Source organism: Dermacentor silvarum, chromosome 11 (genome assembly GCF_013339745.2).
Source record: "Dermacentor silvarum isolate Dsil-2018 chromosome 11, BIME_Dsil_1.4, whole genome shotgun sequence".
Lineage (NCBI taxonomy): Eukaryota > Metazoa > Arthropoda > Arachnida > Ixodida > Ixodidae > Dermacentor > Dermacentor silvarum.
The window spans coordinates 46,890,132-46,916,311 of record NC_051164.1 but is presented as its reverse complement, the minus strand read 5'-3'; the positions used below and the strand labels follow the sequence as shown (position 1 = coordinate 46,916,311).

Genomic DNA, 26,180 nt, shown 5'->3' with positions numbered 1-26,180 from the left:
ACGCACCGCCCATGCTCGAAAAGAGCTAAAGCCTGTATTGGTCACATTCCCTTTTTTATGTTTGCAAGCAGCGGGAGCAGACGGCTTCCTTGGCCAGTGTTTACAACGTTGCCTCTTCAGAGATTACATCAACCTGTACAGGATGATACAGGTTTATGTGGTCTCTGTGGCGTTACTCGGTTGGCTTGTAATACGTGGACACGAATCACGCAAATATTAGCTGCTCTGGTTTCATCCTCTTTCACCAGCACAGTGTGAATGACCATGGCCAATTGACTCATGTCAGCCTTTCTGAATTTAGTTTGTGTACCCATGAGTCCCTATCTTATTGCTTGAACAAGTCCACATACGTTTTTTACCTTCGGTTCTCAAGTATTTCTATCAACGAAAGGAAATGTTAGAGCATGACTCATACAGGGCGCGAACGCCCCCTAAGCTCGTTAACTTGTCATTTTCTTGGTAGCCGTCTTAGGGCAACTCCTTTTCTACCTTGAACAGCTACTACGAATATTTTAACCGCCTTCGTCAAAATTTACTTTCGGTTCCAATTGTGACCATAGGAGGTTCTGGGCTGTCTCTGGCTACTTTTCTGACACTTCTGGGCAGCCCTAAATGCTAAAGTTAAAAGCTATTTCACTTCTGGAACACTTTTAGCTACTGTAAAGCAATACCGGCCCCGCTATACGTTTCAGAGCTAGCTACTGTCAAAGCAGACGTGGCCTTCATATAAATGGCATAGAAGGTAAAGTGTACAAATATTCATATAGCACGCTCTTTTTCCGCCGTTGTATAGTAACGGCTTCCTGGAAGGCTTCATTCAACAGGGACCCTGATTTAATCCGAATCATGGATTCGCTTTCCACGGAATACATGTGCGAAAATATGACAGGGCGCTTTTCTTGACACCGTAGTGCGCGCTACTGAGGGGCGACTGACGAAGACCTGCCTAATTTGCAGGACACTCACGTGGGCTGCACCAAAGCAGACACGGCGAAGATGGAAGGCACGAGGGTCTTGGGGTTCGGCTGGTAGCGGACCTTCAAGTCCTTGAGTGACAGGGACACGATGGTCGGGTAGCGGGTGGTCATGGCGACCGGGTATCCCACCACGGTGGGGACAACCTTGCGGTAAGTGTAGGGCACGCGCAGCTGCACGTAGCGGAAGTTCACCGGGTGCACCCACTTCTCCTTGACGTACTCGGCGCCTGCACAATGCATGTAGTCGGTTACCTAACTGGTGAGTTTCTTCTGTTGCTTCCGAACAAAGCAATCTTTGGAGAGAATGTTCAAAACAGATTGTTTTGCACACGGCCAATTACAGTTGGACCACCAGAATACTTGTGTCGTGCACAGTTAAGCGATGCACTATTCCTTTATATTTTTCCACTGCATTTTTTCTGATGTTGAGGCAGTTGTAAAGCATTGTTAGTGATACGAAAGTTACTCTGACGGCCATGGCTTATTCAGATTGAAGCTGCAGCAAGTGGTTTGCTGGTGGCTTGAAGATTCCTTATTTTGAAGAAATACGCTTAACGGATTGCTCCGGAATGCCCCAAAATTGCAGCATAGATTTCTTTCTTGCTCGAGGTGAGCCCCAGGAGGCTCAACAAAAGTTCCTTACTGCGAAATATCGAGAAGGAAACTTGCTTGCGAGTAAACCTCGTGAGCCTTACCCTTCGTGAGAAGCTCCTTGACGAAGTACTTGTCGAGGGGCAGGAACAGGTCGGTTCCCAGGAACTTGGTGTCCAACACCAGCTTGGGCTCCTCGACAACGGTCTCGGTGTCGAAGTTGAACTGTGGGAATAGCAGACGGGGGCCGAGAATAAATCTTGAGACGGTACTTGTGGAACTCTTTTAGGCCCGTTCGATTTGCCCCCCTACACATCTCATTTAGATGCTTCTATAGTTTCGCTGCAATCTATGTGAAAATGTGTATTACGGGTTCGTAAATATAGGCGTATCCGTGAACACGACGTTTATGCTCAGTATAAGCTTGCTGAGAAGCGTATTCGTACTTGTCCTGCTGGACAGTTAGCTTGTGCTTGCTTGTTTACGACGTCTCTCTCGTCTTAGCGCTAATTTCTCTCGGTCGAAGTGACATTCGTTCAGTAGGTAAGGTCAATACTATAGTTGTTGTTGCTGTTGTTCTTTATTTGGCCTAATAGGTAACCTCCCTGCGTTTTCCTTCCTCCATTTTCGTTCTCTCTTTCATTTGACGGTGCATGTTGGCCAATCTTTCTGTCACCCCGTTTCCTTTCCAATGGCCTTTTCATGATTTTAGGGTTGTTAATTCCTGTATTGCAGAACGACGTTGCCTTTCTGCGTGACAGGGCTTGACGATTCATTTCGTTTTCGTTGTTGTTGTTTTTATAGAACCGAAGCGAGTAGTTTGTTCGGTTGCCAGCTGTACTGCACCTCTTTGTGTTTTCGTTCTTTCTCCGTACTTGATATCCTGCTATATCGAGACACATTCTTTGTTCCGCTCCATCCTTACTTCATCGCTAATCTTCACCTACCTGCCGAAATGCAACTACAGTTGGCCGAACGCGTCAACTTACGATACATTTCGTTTATTCGTGATAGTGTGAGGTTGAATGCTAAGAGTTACTTTGATTTTAGTGACAGATCGTTTATATTTCCAGCCATGATAATTCACAATCTGCTCACTTCATTTGTCCAAATCGTTTTCGCGTAGCTGTGTTGCCAGCTCAGAATGTTCAGTCACTACTTACGTGCTGGTCGAGGACGTCGAGAAGCACAGTCAGAGGCGTGTAGGTGTCGGCAAGGTTCATGCGGAGGCCACGGCGGACCCTCTGGAAGGCGCTGGCAAGCAGAGACAGTGGGCCATCCTCACCGAGCAGCAGCTTGTGCACGTTCTGGAGACCCTTGCTCACAACCGTGACCTGTTGAATGACGCAAGAAAAGCAGAGATTATTGCAAAGCGAGTTGCGGCTGTTCACGTTAAAACTTGTGGGCCATAACCAATGGGTAAATACTCCTGTCTATGCCGTGAAATTACATCATGAGGCAGCTACTTAGAAATGATAACAACCGCAATGTCACCGTTCTCACTTTCGACGTATTCGCCGCAGAATCCAAGTTTAGAGGCAGTGCACCAGCGCAATTACCGGCAACTTGACAAACGATGCATTAAGTCATGAGTGCGCGCAGATAATTTGTGGTGTACTTAAAGTAAATGTTTAATGGATGCCTATTTGGATGCCTGCAGTGAGTGCCAAGCGCTTCCCCGTCGCCAGCTTCAGTGGCAATTTTCATCCTTTGGTACGATTAGGTTTGGCATTCTTTTTGAGTAGCTGTCGTCTACTCTTCCAGTGTTTTATCTTCATCATTGACTATGTGTGTTTTGTCTCCCTTAGAACCTACTAATTGAAAACGTCCGTCGATCAGTAACTGTAGCCTTGTCTTCTGTAGACACTTTCATACCGGCAAAGGGCATGGACATTCACTTTAGCGTTGATATCCCCCGCGAAGCACTTCCAATAGTGCTACAGTCTCTGCAGTGCGATCAATACCCGCGTTAGCGTAAAATCTATCACACGTACGTCCAAGAGAGGAGAGCTGTACGGGCCCTTGGTGAAGTCAAGGCCATAGAAGACGCTACGAGGCAAGAAGGAGTTGTTGCCCTTGACGACTCCGAGGTAGCCCTGAAGACCAACGCCGGATTCAACTGCAAAACATAAAAGACACTGATATTCAGATTCCACAACTTACAAACAATGTAAATGGACACGTACATGCAAGTGACGTCACGAGACAGATTTCCGGGCGTCTCGACCTAAGTACCAACGCAATAGAAGCGGGATCGTTGAAGCACTTCAATGCCCAAGGCAATGACGAGTATTTACAAGGTTTTGTTTTGTAATAAAATATACATCACACGAAGTTAAACTACGCAGCAGGCATGAAGCAAACTTCTATGAAACAAGCAAATGTGTAGAAAGTCGGGCTAGTACCTTACTCCTCTGCAAATGCAGCAAGTAGATTACGGCAATCATCACTTCCTTGACAAAGGGATACTTAATAGTTTTACTCTGTGTGATAGATACCCGTAATTACTCAAATCGCACAAAAAATATTCCCGTTTTACAGATTTGCCCGTAATTGCTCAAATCGCACAGAAACTATTCTGTTTTATAAATTTGCTCATAAGGAGTCCAGCAAGCACATTACTGAACATATTACGCCGCACTTATCTTTAGAAAGACACTGGCTCTACGTAATTTTTCATTACGTTTAATCGCCGCCTTGACGCATGGGATGTTCAGCTTGAGATCTGACACCCCAGTGTTAGTTCGACAGATCAATATAGCGAACAAAAAATTGTTTCGTTTAATGTCTCGTGCATATTTTGTAGCGTTATTTTTTTACATGTCTGAGGGTACAAGACAGTCGGAACTGAACACCAACGCAGAGCACCAAGTTGATACCGCCAACCTTTTTCTACAACAACTGTGTCGTCACAGAAGTCATCGACAAATTTTATCGTACTACCTTCCAGCTTTGCAGGCTCAGTTACACTTCCGGAAACCATTGTCAAGTACTACACCCGCGCAATAAGTCACTGATTTTGGGACTTCATTCTCGGAAAACTTACCGGTGTAGCCGGTGACGTAGTTAAACGTAGAGTACTGGAAGCCATACTTGTGGTGGGTAAGAGCGGGAAGAAGCTTCTTGAGGTGGTGCACACTGCAAGAAGAATTCACACATCGTAAGACGGAACGAACGCATAAAAGCAAATTTAACGTGGTTTCACACCCACAGTCGTGCCTCAAAACAATCACGCGGCCAACGCGACGTCAGGTCCTGTTCGAAACCGTGGCACTCCTTATGCAAGACGTCCCGCTATATATCAATCGGGTCTTCTTTAGCAGTCTCATTATATATCATACAGCCGCTTTCCTAACAATCGTAATGCCGCGAATTTTGTGTGTGTGTGTGTGTGTGTGTGTGTGTGTGTGTGTGTGTGTGTGTGTGTGTGTGTGTGTGTGTGTGTGTGTGTGTGTGTGTGTGTGTGTGTGTGTGTGTGTGTGTGTGTGTGTGTGTGTGTGTGTGTGTGTGTGTGTGTGTGTGTGTGTGTGTGTGTGTGAACGCGCGCGCGCTTAGGTTAATCTTTACCTTGGGGAATATTTCTGTATTGTCCGCTCCAATTGATCCTCCCGAACATGGGAGTTGCGAATTATATCGGAAAAGCTCGTTATAGCACATTTCATCTTTTGCTTTGAATTCTCTCCCACCTCTGACACTACGCCATTACTGGGCACCTCGAGCATATGTGTAAATACGCCTGGGTAGGTAATTAGCTCTGCCTGTATTGTTTATGATATTATACCAGCCGTCCTTTAGAAGTCGTATACAGCAAAAGTAGCAAGCGTAAGCATTTAGCATCAGGAGCTTTTGAGACGGTAGATGTTGCCTAGCCTTAGATGTAAACGTAGTTCAAACACGCACAATCGTGCAACTTCATCTCGCAGAGCTTCGTCGTGATGTCTTTAGCGCGTAATCATTTGGTCGCGTCCAATGTAAAGCGTGGCGGGTGCATGGAGAGAAACGCGATGGACGGGACGGGCTAGTTTGTTGAACACTGGGGAGGGCGTAAAAAAAAATATCTGACAAATGCAAAGTCGTGCGATCTTACGGCGGGAGGTTAAATGCAGAAAGCTGAAGTTGTGTGTTAATTTTTTTTCAGAACCAATTCTTTCATTTTATAACTGAAGTTCTCGTTATCGACGAGTTCAGTGTTTTGGCGCGTTCGTTCGCACACTGTGCGTACTCACGTGGGCTTGTAGCACGGCAGGGTGTGGTTGGAGAAGGCCAGAAGGGCGTGGTAGGTGTAGGAGGCGACCTGCAGGCTCTTCTCGCGGGGCAGCTCGAGCACGACGCGGGCCAGCACGGGCTCCGGAGGGTGCGTGAGCAGCAGCAGCGACAGCGCCACGGCACGAAGCTCGTAGTCCTCGTCCTTGTCGAAGTAGACGGTCTGAAGCACGGGCTGCACCTGTCGACAAGAGAAGGCAGGTCGTCGGCGAGCGTTGAAGGCATGTCCACTGTCGTCCGAAACGACGCCCGTTCCCGGACACCCCAGCACTTCGCGTACACCATATGTGCAAAGGGTGTTCCGGTGTTGTCCAGGCGTTCTCGGTCCGTTTTGGTTGCGCGCCTTTACAATGAATTTGCACCAACTAGTCCAGCTCTCTACTCTCTTGGGGTTCTGGCGACCTTAGTATCCGTAGGGTGACTTCAATTCCGAGTACTTTCTCCTGCCCCCTTTAGAATACTTTCTGTGTTCTCGGGCACGAGCAGAGCGTTTTATTCGGTGAGTGTACTCAGGTCCCTCGGAACGGCCCTAATATTGACAATTTTTTTTTTCTTTTTCTATCTCAAGCGATATTTCATCTCATGCGTCTAAACCACAGCAGCAAATGTGCGGTTCAGCATGGGCAGTACAATAACCGTATCGCTGAGTGACCCTTCGCTGTGGCAACCGCAACGTGATGTGGTTGCGATGCCGGCTGCAATTGTGCATGATAGCATGTTCTTTCTTTCATAAAGACTAGTTCAGTTTGTTAGGCCAATCCGCATGCGCTGAGCGCGATATCGTATAATCGATATAATCCTTGTGAGCCAAGTTTGCAAAACGCAAGAAACGTACCGCCAACAGAAAACCCACATCGCTGTTCTGTTTTCTCTTCCTTCTTGGCCCCCTTGTGTTCGTCTTTTGTGCTGATACACGACAACGAAACTAGAATCACGTTTGCGTACTTTGTTATTTCCCATAGATCGTTGGTACTTTAATTTTCGTCCGAGCATTCAAGTGAGCTATCTACAACAACATGAAATTGTTTTAGCTATCCCCTGAACGTACTTTCCAAGACAGCACAGGGAAATGAGACAAATGACGATCAAGGACAGAAAGACCGGCATAGTGTCCTTCTGTCTTTAAAAACGTGCTTTTCGCTCCAGTTCTCCATGTGCTACAACTACGTACAACACGATCAAGAGTGCAACCGAAGGACTCACGAGGGCGGCCTGGGTGACGGCGCTGTGCTTGAGCGCGTGGAGAGTGACCAGACGCAGGTACTGGCAGGCCTCGGACTCGTCCTCGGTGCCGAGGGTGACCTTGCAGAGCGGGTGCTTGCCGAGCACGAACGGAACGACAGCCTTCAGGGCGAGCGGGTGCTCCAACTTGGCGAGCGTGTGCAGCAGGACGGCGACGACGTGGAACTCCTTGGACTGCTCCAGCTTGCTGACGACGGCCTGCGGTAAAGCGGAACGAGGCAGTGTGAGAATGCGTAGGGAGCGCCACGGCAGCGGTGCAAAGTATGCTGAGGGTTCTTGCAACATCCCTACGCCGTGAAGCTGCGTTGTGAACAAAACGTTTATTTTTGATAGCCCTCTTCGGGAATGTTGAGAATGGGCAGAGGGGAACCACGAGAGGAAAAGAGTGGAAAAGTAGTAGTGGCACTGGAGTACAGTGCAAGTGGTGGAAATTGCTTCACAGGAGTTACAACTTAGGTATTTGCTGGTCCGTGGCAAAAACAATTAAAGTTTTACTTTACTGCCCTTCGAGTAAAAGGCTTTTCGACCGTCCTAGTTCTCTGGAAAAGCGACAATAACCAAAAGGCCGAGGGCGACATACAGCTGCAAGCGTGATCCTGCAGACGTAAACAAAAACTGAGCAAAAGGCAGCTACGTTTGGTCAAAATTTCTGTGCGTAATGCCATATACCGAAGACCTTTCCTCGGTACTCTTTCTTCTTAGGGTACAGCGAAAACATTTATGCCCGAATGTGAGCACACCCTTTGCTCTTAGTGAGCCATCGGCATTCAAGACGACATTAAGAAGTCCAGCATCAGAGACATGCTTATTAACATAAAGGGACGTTGGTATGAGTACGAAAGTCGCCACGTCATGTGAAAGCGGGACTGTGTTTCCACCTATTAGAGCGTGTTTGTGGCTAGCATGACTTTATATTAACTTCCAAAAGTTCTGTTATTTAACATTGAACGTTAAGACGTCAAGTTATTCGACCTAAATACTTATTTTATTTATCGTCCCAACTTCCTGCGCACTGCATTTCATTCTCATTTTGTGCAACATGTGCCTCGAGCCAAAGATGGTCATATTTGAGTAAATCGGTAATTATTTATTTCTTTTGTGTCATTACCATGAGCTGGACCTTTTTTCTTTCATTTGCGAGCGTTTTGTATTTGATTTCAATAACTCAATGCCCACTGCTTAGTTTCCTAGGGCTACTAACAAAAGTTTTCGAGCGAAGTAAAATCATTCTACAAAAATGTACATTCTGTAACTGAAAACAGCTCTTAAGCAAGATAAACGTGGGAAGTTTCTTAAGGCTTATCTCCAAGGTGAGATGAATAAAGTAAAACAACAGTAGCTTGCATCCTAATATTTGTTTTACACGTCTAACATTTTACGCATTATGACCATTTAAACCAAAATTCAGAGAGGTGAAATATCGCGAGGAAAAGCAGGTGGATGCTTGTTTTAATTCTTAAGCAGCAAAAGGTGCATGAAAAAATTAGACAAGAAGGCGTTGGTATCTTAGCGCCTTTCACGGGAAATCGCTTTTCAAACGATAGTTGCGGACACCCTTACACACTGGTTCACAATGCCGTTCCTCCGCAAAGAGCAGCAGCCAGTGAAGAACTGCCAGTCAACTGTGTCCTAGCCAAAGCACTGGCCAACGCCATGCATTCACCACAGATTAAAAGCTCTGTGAGTCAGTGCCCTGCAGAACATGGCCTGGACTCGGCCGTAAATCAAAAGACGAAGCGACATTCTTACCTGGACGTACTTCTCGTAGTCTTGCAGAGAGCACGACACACTGGTGTCGTACTGGGGCAGCTCCTTGTACTCGGGGGTCACCTCATCGTCGAACTCCTCCGAGGAACTGTGGTGCTTGGAGCGGATCTTCATGATGTTCCTCATCATGGCCTTCTGCTTGAGGTTGGTGTAGGTCGACACCGGGTAGTCGTGGTGAGTGCAGTGCTTCCTCACGGCCTTGGCGAGGGCCAGGCAAGAGGTCGAGAACAGCAGGCGTTCCTCGGTGAACTTGTCGCTGACACACAGGTCCTGCGAAAAATCCGTGCGTGTTGATGCGTGTGAGTTCGAAGATATGTAAGATCGCAGATGGAGACAAAATATGCCAGATAAGATATGCTCGACAAAAGACCTTAAGCTCGGGGTACGCCCTGTGCTTCCTAGCGTGTCACGGTATGATCTCTTTTGTGTGTACGTTTGCTCCAGCGAAGCACTTATTCATGGGGGCCGCCACAAGTAAAAAGCATCAAATTTATCAGGAACTCGAGGGCTATTAGAGTGCACCAAAATTTATCTCTGTATGTCCTTTTGCATTTCGCTCTCTTCATCTCACAGGGATGGGTGCAGGTTCGGAGTGGAGGTCGCTGATTACCTCTCAGGAAAAAAAAACAGCACGTTCAATACATGCAAAAGAAAAGTCACGCGCGGTGACGCGATCTTTCGCATTACAGATGTTCGTGTTTGCATAATGAACGTTTATCTGCGAACAGTGTGTTATCTCCTTAACATTTTTTCCGTGTACTCGGAGTGAGATAGCACCACAACTTTTTCATTGCGCTCAAAACCCAAACCAATCATAACCCGCTCCCGGCTAATAACTCATCCAACGTAAAACTATTTCTCAGATTATGCGGTCTATGCCTATACTTTGCTGTGAAGCAAATTTTCACTTCGTCCCATGGCCACAGTGCGATAGCATCTAGTCTTATTCAGGCAAGTATGATATCAATAAAACTAAGGCCAATTTTTTTCTTCTGTTCGAACATGTGCACTTGAGCAGAATTCACAGGGTAGTGTGCGGATAGTATATGGTCAGCTTTTAAAACTTTTACTTTCGAAATTAACATCCAAGGAAATGCAACTCAACTCTTGGGACCTTTTCGCTTTCACACTTAACGTGCACGAAAGCTTCTTGTGTTGAATAAGCAACTCTATACGAATAGCGTCTGCTATAATGTTCATCAATATGCGAAATCGTCTTCTACTGTCCTGAAAAGTAGGCTTTCCATTTTCTTGCAACTCACAACGCTACAAAGCAATCTGGTAAACAACGTTCACTCACGAGAAGCTCGTCAAGGACTTCGGTAGAGGGCTTGGCCAGGGAGGTCTGCAGAGCGGTCAGCACGTGCACGGACTCCACGAGGGTCAGCTTTTCTTCCTTGAGCAGCGTGAGGACAGTCTTGGCCGTAGCGTCGGTGCCACCAAGGCTCAGGGCGTCGAGAAGAAGTTTCCTGAAGACATAAGAAAGAGTTAGTAGGGTGTCTGACTGGACTAGCTTATGGTTATACATCGGGGATCTGGATCCCTTATGTACTATGGAGTAGCGCTCTCGGTTCATGACTGTTCCTTAGCTTGCGATCTACTAAGGGACACTTTAGCTTTTTCGGGATGCATAGTATTAACTGGTAAACCTCAAGTTAAACGACAAATTTCGACGGATCTTGAATTTTGTTTACAGTCTGCATGCACATACAAATTCCGCTCCGATATTTCAAGGATGAACGAGTCCTCGCCTTCGTTCACGCCAGTCATCCAAAGAAAATGTTTTATTGGTATGGCTATTAGGTACGTCTCTATCAAAGTTATATTTGCACTTTTTCCTAGACGCAATATTTTTACATTTTCTAACACAATAACGTGCTTTGATTAAAGAAGAATCAAATAGAAGACATGGTTCTTTAAACTCTGCGAGCAGAACGTGGCCGCTTTAGAACAAAACTACCATGTGGAATACGCTTGAAATGAAACACTCGTAGTATGCTCAACATGACGCGAGCGATGCTAGTTCCTCCCGTCACTATGATGCAACCGCCTTCCAGGATATAAGTCGATGTGTCTAGACAGTTAAACACTGCGTTAGCTCTCGCTAGCGGTGGACCCCCCTCCATCTCCTAACAACAGGCCTGCAACTTACCTTTCGATGTATTCCTTCTCGCTGACTTCGTTAACCTTCTCGATGGATACAACGGTCTTCAGGAGGAGCTCAAGGTCTTCCTGGGGCAGGGCGTTGACCACGGTCAGCAGCTGCACGATCAGATCGGCGTAGTCGTCCTTGACCTCGAGGTCGTCGAGAGCGACCAGCTCGGCCAGCCTGGAGACGAGGGCGCGGACAGCCACCATGGCCTCCTTGCGGTCGATCGGTCCCCACAGGCTGAGGTGCTCCAGCTCGAGGGCGGGTCCATGGGACACGTAGTGCTGCTCGGGGTAGGCGTAGGTCAGGTTGCTGTAGGTCCTAGCGTGCACCGTGGTCTCATCAAAGACGCTGATGGCAGACTTCTTGTACAAGAGCTCAAGGGCCAGGCTGTTCGCGTGGGAAAAGAGAGCAGAGAACGCGCACATTCAGCGTGCCTTAATCGGCGAGGTCAAACGCACGGCGATACAGTTGAGTGAGTGCGCCTCATTTTGTATTAAAAACCGCGTGTGGCGGAGACTCCGATAAATATCAATGTTGGGCCTTTATATTCATAGTTTGAAAAGGCCGAATTAGTGTCCTTACCAACATGCTCTGCTATCTGTCGAACCAAGTTTCAAGTCCTTGTATGTTGCCCGTGATGCAAGAGGCCCTTTAATTTCATGTCATCGCGCGTACTCTGTTTAACAGCTGCATTCCCTTTATTCCTTGTTTTTTTTTTTTTTTTTTTTTTTTTTTTTTTGCTCGAAGTGCTAGTATGTGATAGGTAGTTTGCACGGTTTCACTTAAACATTGCGCCAGTGTCCTTGTATAGTTTGAGAGTAAATTCTCGTCAGCTCCGGTACGCTGTTTCAAACATCAAATGCTTTTCCTTATTTGCTTCACATGACTGTGGCCAGTGAATCGTTCGTTTAGAAAATTGCTTGTTCAAACTGTACAAACCAAGGAAGGAGTGACTAACTAACACGCGCGATTTATAGGGTAAAAAAATGGCGTAGTTAAATGCTGTTGCACTCACACGGAGGTGGCAACGAGCTGCTGCTTTCCGCTGACGAGAACCTTCTTGTCGACGGCCTTGACAGTCTCCAGGAGACCGTACTCTCCCAGAACGCTGACGTTGTACTTGACGGTCAGGAAAGAATCACCAAGGTCGTTCTTCTGCAGTACACAAGAGTGAGAGAACGCGTTGTGAGCTCGCAGGCTGAGCTATAATCTGCCATAACTCCTATGGTGCGCTGCAAACACTGCATTTTCGCATTGTTCTTGCATTTTTTGCCTTGGCACGATACATCTTGTTTTCTAACGCAACTTTCACATAATTTGATTATTAAGTGGAACGTGCTCTGATGTTTTATTCTCGATGTTCACTTGTTTATTTATTTAGAAAAAATGAGAAGTAAGCGTCCATATAAAGAAATTACGTGAAGTGGGCTAAACAGAATTCCACGAACTTCACACAGCCCTTCATTCCCCGTAAACAACGAACTCCTAAATCTTTTACGAAGCGGTGCCTCCAGAGGCCTTTGTGCCTCAAATGTCGTTTCGCGACGTGACGTTATGTGCACGATTCTTTGATCAAGTGCTTCGGTAAATCCGATTGAGATCGTGGCCGTTGTGCTCGGCGAATGCTCGATATACGGCAAACCTCTCTGTTGTTTCCTGGGCACTCACTCAAAAAGAGCGTGGTTGTGTGAGCTATTGCGCAGTACGCCAAGGTCACTAATGTATGTTTCTAACTGTTTTTTTTATTTGCACCATCATCACAAAGCTGTTAGGAGTGGAATAATTGAAGGTTTACCTGTTTTGTACGCTAGGCGCTACAGTGACGCATCGAGCAGTAACGAATGACATGCAAGATTTATTGGCCGAAACTTTCAGTCTTGACTAACGGAAAGTCATGATTTTTTCCGCAAGTGCGATTAATCAGGTAAATATTGGGGTCTGCTCTAGCGCCCAACATAGATTTACCTCACAATGCCAATGCTAAGAAACAGCTAGGAGCGAGCCGAGCGCTTTGGTTCAAGCATTTTGCCATCACGCTTCACTCAGTATCGTGATCTGTCGCGATCCCTTGCTATCCATCCATTGAAACTCACATCGTAGAACTCCTTGACGCATCCGGCTCCATAGGGGTCGTTGTACTGAGTGAATTCAGGCTCGACGCCCTCGAAGACAGTCACGGGCTTGTGCACCTGGCACGTCTGCGGGCATCCCTGGTACTCGTAGTCGGCGTGGTGGAACACAGACGTGTGGCCCAAGCACTTGTGGTAGTTCTTGCTCTTGGTGAGGTTCAGCACACTGAAGTCGTGCACGTCGGACAGGACGTGGTAGGTCGTCTCGCAGTTACCCACAAGGTCGTGCTGTGAATGAATAAACGAACGACACTGAGGCAACTGTCGAGTAGTTTGCGGTTTTTTTTTCATTCGGACGTACATTGATCTTCCCCTTTTTTCGGCGTTGTTTATGAAGAGCAATTCATAAAAGAAACTCAGCAGTGACCCTCATTCGCGATGGACTGCTTTACGGATGCCCTAAATTAGCCAGCATATCGAATCGTTCCCAACAAATATTAGACGGGCCTATCACTTCTGCTTTTACGACATGGCCAGGAACATTGTATTGCAGTAACCTGCATAAATAAACGCTTTCGTCAACTTAATCTGACGTCAGCCTATCTGACTTTTCTATCCAGAAGCCCCTTCCATTGTATCATGTAATGTTACAACAGATGTGACATTACACGTGACTCACCTCGAAGACCTTGTACACGACCACCTCGTCGTCAGGGCTGACGGGCGTCACCTTGCTGAAGGGAACAGCGTGGGTGAGCGGCTCGCTGAAGGTCAGCACAGAGGCGAGGCCACGGTACAGGTTCACCACAGGCTCGGGCAGATCCTCGGGAGCCTCAATGGCGGTTACCTACGGCAATGGTTCAAATTGTTACATTGTATATTTCTCTTCATTTGGAAAATGTTTCTCTGCAACCGCTGGCAGCCTTGTCCGCCTATGCAGTTGGCACTATACAACTTACGAAAGCAGCCTATTGTGTCCACAACGTCTCCTTGAATCGTACCTTGTTAATCTAACGTTATTCATTAGACTTCGAGCAGGATACAAGTGCAACCCTTCGGGAGACGCACGTCAAGCATATTTAACACATATTTGTAACGTTTTCTCTGTAAGCTTTACCAAGGTGAAGCTTTCTACAGGAGCGCATTGCGCTTGCTTGCCGATTGCGAGTTTTATTTACAGGCTCAAAGTTTAACCTACGTTCCTTGGGAGGTGTTATACAGTGGTAAAGTCCAACTTATGTATAATAGTCTAATGTTTCTACAAAACAGTGACTGCGTATGCGCTCGTCATACAACCGCACTCTCATACTTCTTTTTGCGTTTGTTTTAAAGCCTGGACACTTTTTATTAATTACCGCAGCTTATATCCCATTATTTGCGGCACAATCAGCGAGAAAACGGCAACTATAGGCTTCGCTTACCTTGAGCTGCTCGACCGTGAAGACGACCGGCTTCTCAAAGAGATGCAGGTACTGCTCCAGGGGCGTGTGGTACAGGCCCGGCACTGCCTCAGTGTGGTCGTGCACTTCCTTGTCGAACACCGAAGTGGTGACGTTGAGGAGCTGCACGCAAGCAAGATGCAGTCAGAGGTGTAGTTCAACTAGTGCACCATTCGAAGACGCAATACTTGGGGCAACGTCGGGCTGTCTAAAATATTCGGAGCTTGCACCAGGTCACACTCCAAAGTCTTGAATATTCAATGTGTGTCTCGTTTATCAAAGTAATCCTCAAATATAGTCTAACTCAATCTAAGTGCAACAGCTATCGGGTTCTCTCGTCTTGGCTGCTTCGTCGGCTCAAATTGCAGACCTTGGAAGATGGAGTCTCAAAGCCGAAAATGAAATGAGAATGGAAAAACGTGTTTGATTCCTGGTTACAAAATCGTTACTGCGCATTAAGCAATAGATAAGAGTCAGTGACAAGGTTCTGACAAAATTTGCTTTCGTTGCGTTTGTTTATTAGTTGTTAGAGTATTTGCTTAAATAAGTGGCGAGTTTTTTTTTTTTTTTCTGCAGCCTTCGCTTTCTTTCTGCCGCTATTTCTTCAGTTCTGTCGTCCGCGATGACGTGGTGCGCTGTTTTTCTCCGAAGAGGTTTTTTTAGGTACCGTCACTCAACGTTTTCTCATCCTCCTCAGCTTTTTTTCCAACTTGACCTTTTTAGGCAAATCATAGTAGATTTTTCCTAGCTACTTCTTCCCAAATAGCTCCCATTTGTAGCCTTCTTTTACCTTTATGAACGCATTGCGTTCTCGTAGTAAAATGCATCCTATAAATGTTGTTTTAGTAAGGCAAATTACATTCAGCATGCACGATAACCAACAGGGCCCTACGAGTCTACACTTTCGAAGCTGCAAGAAATATAAAGATAGGCGATTTGCGTTTCTTTCATCTGAAGACAGCGCCGCTTATGGACACCTGATCTGTACAGCTACGTTTTACGAAAAGAAAGTTAACCTGGATTTTGCTTCAGAAACAATATTATTAGGGGAAGAATTGCGGATTTGTACCTTGAGCTGACATGGCTCATAAAAATTAACCTACGCACTCGGGGCCATAGCCGTAATTTAAACAAGAATATCTCTCGGATTACGTTTCAGCTTCTGCGAAACGTGCGCTCTCAAAGCACTTATTTAGGTGCCCAAGGAAGTTTTCTTAAAATTTTGCGCCTGACATTGTGTCTATATTATATTCAGTATTCTCCAGTACTGATCACAATGTGCAGTGCAATTGCTGGAGATTAATACTGAAAACTTCACCGTATACAGTATAGGCGCTGAAAACGTCCATCTTTGTAGCTTTAATGTGTCGTCGAGTAACTGCACGATCTTTTGGATGACTATGATCGAAAGGTATTTTTTAACTTATCAGCGCGCCTTGTTCGCACGTGTGAGAGAGTTCACGCGAGCCGCCTCACCTGCACGAACAGCCTGGCCGTCTTGGCGACGGGGTCGGCGGCGGTGACGCTGATCTTCAAGTATCCATAGACTTCCTCGCCAGTAGCGTGCGACGCCTTCTGAGGGACACTCAGGGCGACGGTCGTACGGTACTTGTACAGGTACTCCTGCCTGGGCTCGAACACTGCAATGAGATGACCGTGGGTACTGTCTAAGCAAGCACTCTTCTTCTGCAAGTGCGTTTAGATCTTACTACAGTCATGTCACTTTCCGTACTGTACTAAAATAAACGGTTCTAAACGAAAACATTTGGAAATTATACGCTGTGTTGCCTGCGGTACGAGTAAGCATGTGCAGACCCCGGTGCTTCGGTTAGTTTACAGCATGGTCCACTGTTTAAAAAAAGCACGCACTGAGTATTCTGCCCACGATTATCCCCGAGGTATAGTACAAAGGCCCACAGACCTATTATGTATGCCCAAATGCGTGTCCTATTGGGTGTATCGGCCGTTTATTTCGAATTATTTTCGCCTGCTCCTGTCCTAGTCGCTTTATAACTGGTAATGTGTTTCCTTTAACAGTGGCCCATACTCCACTTGCACCTGATAATTACTTCTTTATTGGCCGCTTGCTTCTACGGGCGAACATAATTTTATTCGCTGCCTTATTTCACTTTTACCTCAGTTGATCGAGTTGTCGATCGAATGTCGATCGAGTTGCGACTCATCTTTCTTAGCAAAAATTTAAATACTTCCTCCTAGCCTCTTTTGCTTTTCATGGAAGTTAGTATGCACATTTATCGTTTGGTGAATTGCAGAATTTAGTTGCTTTAACTTCATCGCTTGCGATCATAGACAACGAGAAAAAGTACTCACCGAGCTTCGGCACGGAGTAGGGGACCTCCAAGGCAGCTGCAACAAGAGACAACGTACAGCATTAGAATCAATGTTGAAATATCTGCTAGTATCAAATGGCCAAATCTTTAAAATACGCCAGGTCAATCGCAATTTTACAGTTAAGAAACGTCACACCTCTTCGTCTATATTTTTTTCTTCAGTCATTCAAATAATTTCTCATTGCAGAATAACTATATATATATACTTGTCATGCCAACTAGAGACCTAATCCGCATCAATTTCACACCCTCTGCTTCTGGGTAATTTTTTTTTCGCTTGTATCCGGCCCTTCACCTTTACCGTGAGTAACTGAGGAACTCCGGAAATAGAAAACAAAGCACTAAAATTTAATCGCACAATTCTCTAGCGTACCTGAACGCATCTGATGTATTTTCAAGTAGACAGTAAACATACACAATTATTTAAATAACCTCCGTCAATGAGCCGAGCCATGTTGTCTTGAGAGACAAAAGCCTCAAAACATACATCCCGTGAATTCTTCTCTTCCAGCATCGCCATCATTTTGTTTAAGTATACAAGGACGAAGGCCTCTCCTTCTCAATGACCTACAGTTACCCCGGACTCTTATCAGTGGGCTCTATCCCGAGAATGCAAATCGCCTAATCGCGTCATTCGATGTCTGCAACCCTCCCCTGCATTTTCCTTCTCTTGGCACCCAATTTGATAATCTAACAGACCACTGGATATCTATTTCTGCAGGTTACAAAACTTGTCTACCTACACCTCCTAATGTCATCACCTACCCCGCCGCGGTTTCCTGACTCATCAGCCACCTTTTTATCTATCGGTGCTACGTAGTAATCACCGACCATGGAGCCAACTTTATGGAACATGCAGGTTATAGGGCGGCTTACTTCATTATTGCCCTGAAAAATGTGCGTGTCGAATGTGACAAGCTGACTGGGGGCCCGATCTGATGCAAACCAAACACTTAAACACGCTGCATTTTTGACAGCACAATATGAAGTTGTTCACGTGGCTAGTACTCGGTGCTGGCTTTCTAACCTCTTCATCTTGTATCCGCTGACGACTATCGCAGCTGACTTAGCGTTTTTCGCCGCATCGTCTTAAATAGGTGACAGGTTCTTTGCTGCTGTCGTGCCGCTAGAGCACTTCACTCCTTGTGAACATTTTGGATTCTCTTTGTGGAAATAGTTTTGGCTAGGAACACTCCGTTATCATTTTATCGGCACGATAAAGTGGTCGTTCAGTCACTGCTTTGGAAACCTGAGAAGCCTAATTGAATGTTCGGTGCCTAGACACGATGTTTATCGCCAAGTTAAGAGATATGTGTTTATTTACTAACCCGGTCTGGCAACCAATAAGCAGCCTAAATAACCTGGTTAACTTCCCCGCCGTAACTTCGAGTTCATACGCTTAGTTCAGACAGCGATACTGCTCCATTTCTGCGCAGTGGTATTGTGAGCCAGTAGGTTTTCGCTTTCTCAAATTATCGCTCAACAATTATTTACACGCGCACCATACTCAGGCGTCAACAAAGGCATCGCGTTTCTGCACGGTAATTGTACTCGCAGTATTCGGTACCAATTGCAGATCTGTAACTGACTTTGCTATACTCTGGGCCTACTCACGACCTTCTCATTCCGCCAAACTCAGTCGCTTCTCAGATAGTCTCAAGGTTCTTGATGCGCCTAACCTACGTCTTTTTCTCGGCTAACCGATTTTGCCTTCTCCTTCGGCGCTGCCTCTACGCTCCCATACTCGCGAGGAGATCCGTGCAGGCTTGGTACCCCCGTGGGCGCTTCGAGCATCGCTCTCGGCCCTGCGACTAAGCTACCATCCACACTCGGCTGAGGCAATATGCAATCCCGGTTCCGTCGGTAAGTCCTGGGCGACGTGCCCGCGCCTCGGAGTCCTGATCCCGGCCAGCACTCACCGACAGCTGCGACGAGCAAAGCGAGGGCAGCGAGGACCCTCATGGTGGCGAGTCCGGTGGCGCACAGACTTCCTGTGGTCGGTGCGTGTGTGTGGGGCCTGCCGAAGAACGGAGCCCGACTGTCCTGTCGTAGCAGCGGGTCCCTGGCCCTTATATTGGGTTCGCCCCGGGAGTGCCCAGCCAGCGCTGGCTAAGCATCGCGCGTCGCTGGCCCTTGCAGAAACTCTAGGTGTGGGAGGAGAGGGGAAGAGGGGCGAGTGAACAAAAAAAAAAAAAGACAGATCGCACCGACCTCGGGGGCAGGTCGCGGTGCGAAAAAAGGAGAGAGCGCTCGAAGCAGCGGCAGCAGCACAGGCCAGCAGTCTTGGCCAGTGGATAATCATCGCCAACGCGAGCGACCGCTTGAGAAGTTGCCTTACTGCTGCGAGCCGGAACGATAAGCAGGTTTGCGGCCGGCGTGCACTAAGCGTTCGGTTGCGGACGAAGCTCAGGGCAGCCTACCTGAAAACAAGCAACCCGACCACGGTCCTCGCTCATGTCCACAAGTCTTGAAGAAGGCGTTGGTCTCAACTGCATTTTTGTTCGAGTCATGTCGGCCGCCCATGAACCGTATTGTCTTTGGCGTTCAACTGCCATCATCGAAGATGCCATCAAGGGTTCGATTTCGAGTCGCTAAACCTGCGTGTTGACGTGGCCCACACGCAGGGCCCTTTGTGCAACAGGAAGGTTATGCGTGTTCCAATTTGCCGACTCCGCCGAAGTACAGTATTGAGTTGTCCGGGTTTAAGGCATCGCTTAGGCCTTGCTACTGTCTAGATCGTGGCACGAAGCTTTCTCTAACTGGCGAAAGTAAACACTTCAGTGAGCCTACATTCTACTGGAACATTCTTTTTGACACTAGAAGTCAATGTAACGTTGAAAAAGAAGAAGTTGTGACGTTGACAAGTCAAGTATCGCTGAAAAACTTTGGCATATTTGTTAGCAGAAACCAAGGTGGGGGAGTGCAAATATTCTTCTTTCTATGGAAACAGGCTAGCTTTTCCAAATATATGTCGTTAACTACCAAGCCAAGTGTGTCATGGCCATAGATCCTAGCTAAATAAACGAAATTCACCCAAACTCGGTGGCAAAACATGTCCGCGTCGTACATATGTGTCTCGTCCCTTTTCGTGCGCTAAAAAGTATAAGGCAAAACATATTTTAACGCGTGAGCGTTAAGGCCCCGTGTCGCAGAAAATCCGGCTACGGCGTAGGCGCCGCGTCGTTGGCGGAAATAATCATGCCAAACCACATCATCCCGAACCACACCGACCGGGCAGGCCCTTCGCGTGGCGCAATGCGTTAGTGAACAAAATTTGAATTTCTCAAAGTAAAATCCGTCAGAAAAATCGTAAAGTACGCCTTAACCACAACGTGCAGACGTGAAAGCGTCGGATTGTAATTTGAATATACGAGAAAAAAGCCTGACAAGCAGCCGGGGTTCTTTGAATGCTATCGCGTTCCACTCTTAAAGGCGAAGCTTAAGCGTCCTCCAATTTTTCTTTTTTTTTTTTTTTTGCTTAGGACTTACTAGGACTCAGACTCGTCAAAATTTTACTCAGCTAGGTTCACTCAGGCTCACACTCACGGGTCAGTCCGTAAGTGAATCTGCTCATGAGTGAGTCCGTATCCCACATGCGACTTCATGGCTCGCGATACTAGATGTCAAGCTGAATCTCGGTGAACACAATCAATCTGGGTACGTCTGTTTACGAGCGGGCTCCGTTCAATCTAGGTAAGCTTGAGTGAAGACGTGTGAACAAAGGCCGTACGCAATTTGTATCAAAGTTTGAAGACGTAAGCTTTAAGGCGGTCAGTTGTGTAGCCGAGTTCATGCGAAACGGATTTGAGTCACTGAACTGATGTATACTGCGCGCGCTCCCTGTTCCTACGATGTGCAAGTCTTTATAAGCACACTTCTCCAGCACGCGCCACTCACGCTCTTTCACTTGCGCATGCTTTGCGCCGATGTGTTCTTTGTTTGAAAAGGTAAAGTAAAAGAGAAAAAAAAACGAAAGGAAGCACTCACGGCCAACGCGATTGCCAACAGTCTCCTTCCCTCTTAAACACCCACCAACAAGAATCTATACCCAAACATCCCCAATATACTACAGAAAGTCTGAGAACTCTCTAATAATGCGTAAGCATTCCTTAGCTCGGCTGTTAGTTCGGTTTTGCTACTTATGTTGTTGGCTTATGCATGTCTACCCATCGCTTTTTCGGGAGCCAAAGAATGATTACACATTAGTAGACAATTCTCAGAATTTCAGTACCACTTTTTTTATCGAGCGTCGCCCTATAACGTCTCCGATCCGCTTCTGAGCACCTCCTTTCCTCTTGCTGTTGATTATCTCCTAGTTCCTGTCGCTGTTCTCGTTGTTACTTCTGCCGACTACGATATTTCGTTGTCGTTCAGCGTTCCTACGCCGCTCCTTCGTTTCACCAAGTTTCTCTTTGTGGCCATTGCGAGAACTCATCTCGGCACATTCAACACCTTCAAGGTGATCGCATAAACTGAGATTAACCGCTACCACAACGGGTTGGTTTTTTGCCAAACCAGATCTATACCAATCAGTTATTATCATTTTATACTTTTTATTGCATCCAATGACTATATTGAGGCGACGGCGATGCGACCAGTGTTTTTATCGATTCCAAAGCTAGCAATCATCTACAGTTACACTGCTATAACGACTAGATGTATGTACTTGAGCATTTAGGCACTTATTTCCCAGTTACAAGTAATTGTAAACCTTTCTTTCTCTAGTGTAAAAATTCTTTCTCTAGTACCCCGGTTTCTCCGGGGTACTAGAGAAAGAATGATTAAGCATTGATGTGTCACGCTTAGCGTATATTATACTTTCTAATTGGTTACATTTGCTGTTTTCTCTCTCGCGAGCCTCCTGCTGTCATTTAAAGGGTGTCGAACCGAAAAAAGTACCTGTTCAGTTCTGCTTCAACGTACTTTAGCTTTGTTCCGGTTCAGTCTCAGTTTGAAGCAGTGCGGTTTGCCCTCAGTCTCCCACACTGCTGGATTAGGTCGGCAAAACAAACGGGGCTCACTTAGACTCACTCAGCAAATATATTTTTGCTTAGGGCTCACCCGGACTCCGACTCACAAAATTTTACTCAGTTGGTTTCACTGTGACTTGGATTCACCAGAATTCTATTCAGCCGGGCTCACTGAGACTGACACTCACGGTCGATCTGAGGCTGAGTCAGTCCGAGTCAGTAGACTCGGAGTTCACCAAGTGAAAGTGTGTTTGCTGACCTTGTTAGTGAGTTTGCTGACCTATGGTCATGGCTAACGGAATCACTCTAAGCAGGTTACCACTTTCCTCTGGACATCGATATTTCAGGCTGCACTAAACCTGCCCAGTGACGTTCAGGGGCAGACCGGGTTCAGCAGCGTCTATGAGAATGAGCTCATTAGCTCAGCTTGAACCTTGCCCATGTATTCCCAATCACTAGTAATTTCCCGCTCTGGGAAACCAAATTCAATGCTCGCTGATCCTACGAGCTTTGCGAAACGAAGGTAATATGCTATTTCAAGAAAGAAAGATGCCTGCATTCCTGCTCGAATATCGAAACTGTATGGTAGGCAGATTTTGCTAGCAGCACCTAGATACCACAATGCTAACGATGAAATCTTCAAGCGTGGCGAAGAAAGCACGACGGCTCTGAAAACACATAGGTGTGCTCAAGCAGTTGTCTACGAGGAAGATCAAGTTTTGCTTGCATTATTCTCAAGTAGGTTGTCCATGTCATCGCCATTTTTCTTCAGTGATAGCATTTGTGAATACCAAACTGAGTATTGTCAGTTTCCGAGATTGGTGTGCAACATGTCAAGAGCCATCGATAATGTATTTGGAATGTTCCTCTTTACATACTTATGCGCATCTGGTGGGGGCAATCACGATATGTTGTAGGCACGTTATCTGGTTGTAAAGGACACTCACGATCGTTGACACAGCACATATGGCACGAAAAGATGTGGTAGTCATTACGATTGGAGCCTGCTTTACGACAAAAAAAGATATTAATACAACCCTGGGCATATTGGAAAAGTCCGATGCCAGATACAACCGGCATACATCAACTGTTGAAGCATAAAATTGTTTCGCAGTTTAGTAAATATTGTTGGGCACCAGCCATCGTCTAGTAAACGATATGGTAGCACGGGCGCCGGACATATGAAACACACTTCATAAAACGTGTCTGAATCATGCCCTCAAACACAACAGTTTTTCCAGCAGCCAAGACGTAACATTACATAACGATTCTTCAGATGGCTGAATCTCAGTCTTCGACTGCCACTGCCTCCTTCCCCGTGATGGTGATTGAGGGCGCATTCACCGTAAAGTGAATACTAAAAGAATGTGTCATTTCAAGAATAATTTGAATACTCAAGTTTGCAGGGTATGTTGTTATGCTGTTAAAAACATGTGTGCGTGTTTTTGTGTGCGTGCGTGCGTATGTTATTATGTGTGCAAGTGTGCGCGTGTGTATTTACATTGGGACTACACAACACACCGTGAACATTGTCAGGGACCTGAACGCGTGTGCACAGACATTTTTTTTTTTTTATTTTTGTGCCCTTTCTACATGTCTCTTACTCCGTCTCCCTCAGTACAAGATCCTCAACATAACATCTATTCTGGTAAATTATTCATTGTTCTCCCATTTTACTTGCACATTGGAGTTGAGTAACATGCGAGTTTTCAATATGGTTTTCTTGGAAGAACATCCGCTCTCAATAAAGATAAACAAATAAAGATAAAGATAAAATAAAGATAAAGAGCCGGAAAATTAAACAGCAAGCAATAGGATTGCTGTTTGTACGAATAAGCAGAGTGAATGATGTTAAAGGCAGTGTGAAATATCAACGGGAACAATTACTGACCGGCCCGATGGCGATAAAGTAGGCTGGGCAACATCAACGCAAAGTAAAGAGCAATTCAGTGTATATTTTTTCACACAATTTGAAGCAGGTGAGTACGAGTAACACAGTGTATAAAATCTCACCTTTTCTATGAGCAAGTGAAATTAACCATCAAGAAGTGTTGCCGTTAGGGTGAACTTGAAGGCATTGCGGGCTTTATTTAGACGTTCGACTCGGCTACAGTGGTTGAAGGTCATCTGTTTCTTTCTCCTTTAGTAACCATACCGGTGGGAGTTCACTACGGCTGACACTTTATCAGTGTTGCAAATAAATTCTGTATCAATTAATAGAACATATTGCTGTAAATAAATAGCTATTCAATAACCAATTTTGGGCATACTACAATTTAATTTAAAAAATAATTCTGGGGTTTTACGTGCCGAAATCACCCTGCGGATTAATTTTGACCCCTGGGGTTCTTTAACGTGTACCCCGTGCATGGTACACGGGCGTTTCTGCATTTCACTTCCATCCAAATGTGGCCGCCGCTGCCGGGATTCGATCCCTCGCCCTCGGGATTAGCAGCGCAACGCAAAAGCAAAAGCGCTCCACCAGGGTGGGTTGCAACGCCTTTAGAGCTTAACTGTCTAACACAGCTTCAGTTGTACTACGCTATGTGAACTTAGTGACTGCGAAACAATTTCAAAGTATTGTGTTTCAGAGTCTCTCACTCCTCTGTATATTATTGCTCGTCAAGGTCGAAATTTCAGTGATGCAACCACGAAACCTTTGTGAACGCTTTTTAAACAGATTTTAACGCGGTCTGGACAGTTTATTTGGGCGTTTCCGGTGGGACCAAGGCTGGCCAGGCCATTTGGCATGATCGACGATGGGCTGCTGTGAGCTACTCTCCCAGCATTTATATCGATCACAAACACCTGAAGCACATTTAAAAACACATGAAGGATGTGCCACCCACGGGTTTACTAAAATGAAGGCTCTCACAAGTTCATTTACCTTCATGAAACATTACAGCGGGCAATGACCGAGGGAGATACCAAGTAGAAAAAAAATGAGAACAAGACATCCTATCTCAAATCAGTCCTGATCTAGTGACACGGGAATCGCCCTAGTGCTGTTTGAATGTTCGTCGCACCGGCAACTCGTCGGATCTTGAAGTGAGAAGTTATCTGGCTGTCAACACGCAGTGCGCAAGATAGTTAATCTCATCGAAGTTGCGCTGAAATCGTCTTCAATGGCTCCAGAAGGGCGAATAAAGCGGCAACGTGTGTCATCTTAGGAGGCAGCCTCACCGTGAGCTGAACCCTGCCTCGATAAGAAACCGCAATGCACGGGGCTGGACCACTCGGAGAGATATCTGCGCCGGTCTTCGTTGCACGCCTTTGTAACAAACACACGCCGCTGATACGCAAGACGTGGGGAAAAAATGGTATCGACAGCGCTTCCGCGGCAGGAACTCTCCATCTTTATGGGCGCTTTTTTGGGGGGTCATCTGAATGGGAAGCACAATCGCAGATTTTTATGATTTCATTCATTCATTCATTCATTCATTCATTCATTCATTCATTCATTCATTCCTTCATTCATTCATTTTTCTTCATTGAAAAGGAAGAGACGGTACTAAAAGCCACAGAAGCTACTTGACGAAGGTTCATTCTCATTTCTCTCTATTACAGAGCAGTTCAGCAATTGTGGAGTATAAACACCCACTCATAGACAAAAAAAATACTTGGAGCTCTTATCACGTTAAATACCCATACAACCATGTAGTTTTACACTGCATAGACAAAAATAAAGCGCAGGAACAATGAGCATGCGAATAACACAGTGAAAAAAATGCACTTCAATTTGGGGCAGTCTGGATTCACAAAGAACACGTAACGAATTTAGTAGAAGCAGAGAGAAGATCGAAATCATCTTCTAATTGTTTATTTGATACTACAGTCATTTTGTAGCGTAATCAATGACGTAATATCGTAATGAGTTTGCGCAATTCGATTTTATTTCCCATCTTATGACCATATCCCTTTCACGCACTGCGTGCGCAATTCTGCACGCGAAGATGGCGCCTCAAAAGCAAGAGCCCTAATAAAAATAATTATGCTTATAACGTGCCTCACACATCTTCGAACACTGATAATTGATGTCGAGGCTCGTGTCTTTGTCTTCAAAGCCGCCAACGGCGGTTTCGTTCGCCCCCACTTTCCAATCACGATGCTTTTCTTGAGAAGCACCACATCCTGACCTTGGATGGAGCTTCTAGGGCCAAGAAACCCTAAAAGCTTCTTGTCTCACAATCAAGTCCGAAAAAAAAAAGATTCAAATCCGCAGACATCACCGGTTCCTCCACCTCTATGCTCGGTTACTACGACAGCATAGCAAGCACTCACTGCGCCACTGCGGACACCACCCCCTCTTGAAGAACCAACTTCTTTGCGATGCACACTGCGTCGAGTTTTGGTCGTTGC

The 26,180-nt window shown here is 46.0% G+C and overlaps 1 protein-coding gene across 1 annotated transcript in view; it reads right to left on the bottom strand.

The window, feature by feature from the left end:
- Positions 1-18,913, bottom strand: part of LOC119432386 (vitellogenin-2-like) — a 30,946-nt gene extending 12,033 nt beyond the window's left edge. Inside the window, exons 1-17 of the mRNA XM_037699552.2 lie at positions 18,771-18,913; positions 16,832-16,867; positions 15,977-16,140; positions 14,483-14,623; positions 13,741-13,908; positions 13,086-13,349; positions 12,008-12,147; positions 10,993-11,379; positions 10,141-10,309; positions 8,823-9,110; positions 7,035-7,271; positions 5,795-6,012; positions 4,615-4,706; positions 3,563-3,687; positions 2,732-2,902; positions 1,673-1,793; positions 967-1,204 (exon numbers count right to left, since the gene is read on the bottom strand). Of these exons, the coding sequence (XP_037555480.2) occupies positions 967-1,204; positions 1,673-1,793; positions 2,732-2,902; positions 3,563-3,687; positions 4,615-4,706; positions 5,795-6,012; positions 7,035-7,271; positions 8,823-9,110; positions 10,141-10,309; positions 10,993-11,379; positions 12,008-12,147; positions 13,086-13,349; positions 13,741-13,908; positions 14,483-14,623; positions 15,977-16,140; positions 16,832-16,867; positions 18,771-18,813 (3,002 nt within the window). The 5' untranslated portion in view covers positions 18,814-18,913. The remainder of the gene's footprint in view (positions 1-966; positions 1,205-1,672; positions 1,794-2,731; positions 2,903-3,562; positions 3,688-4,614; positions 4,707-5,794; positions 6,013-7,034; positions 7,272-8,822; positions 9,111-10,140; positions 10,310-10,992; positions 11,380-12,007; positions 12,148-13,085; positions 13,350-13,740; positions 13,909-14,482; positions 14,624-15,976; positions 16,141-16,831; positions 16,868-18,770) is intronic.
- Positions 18,914-26,180: the final 7,267 nt, after the last annotated feature.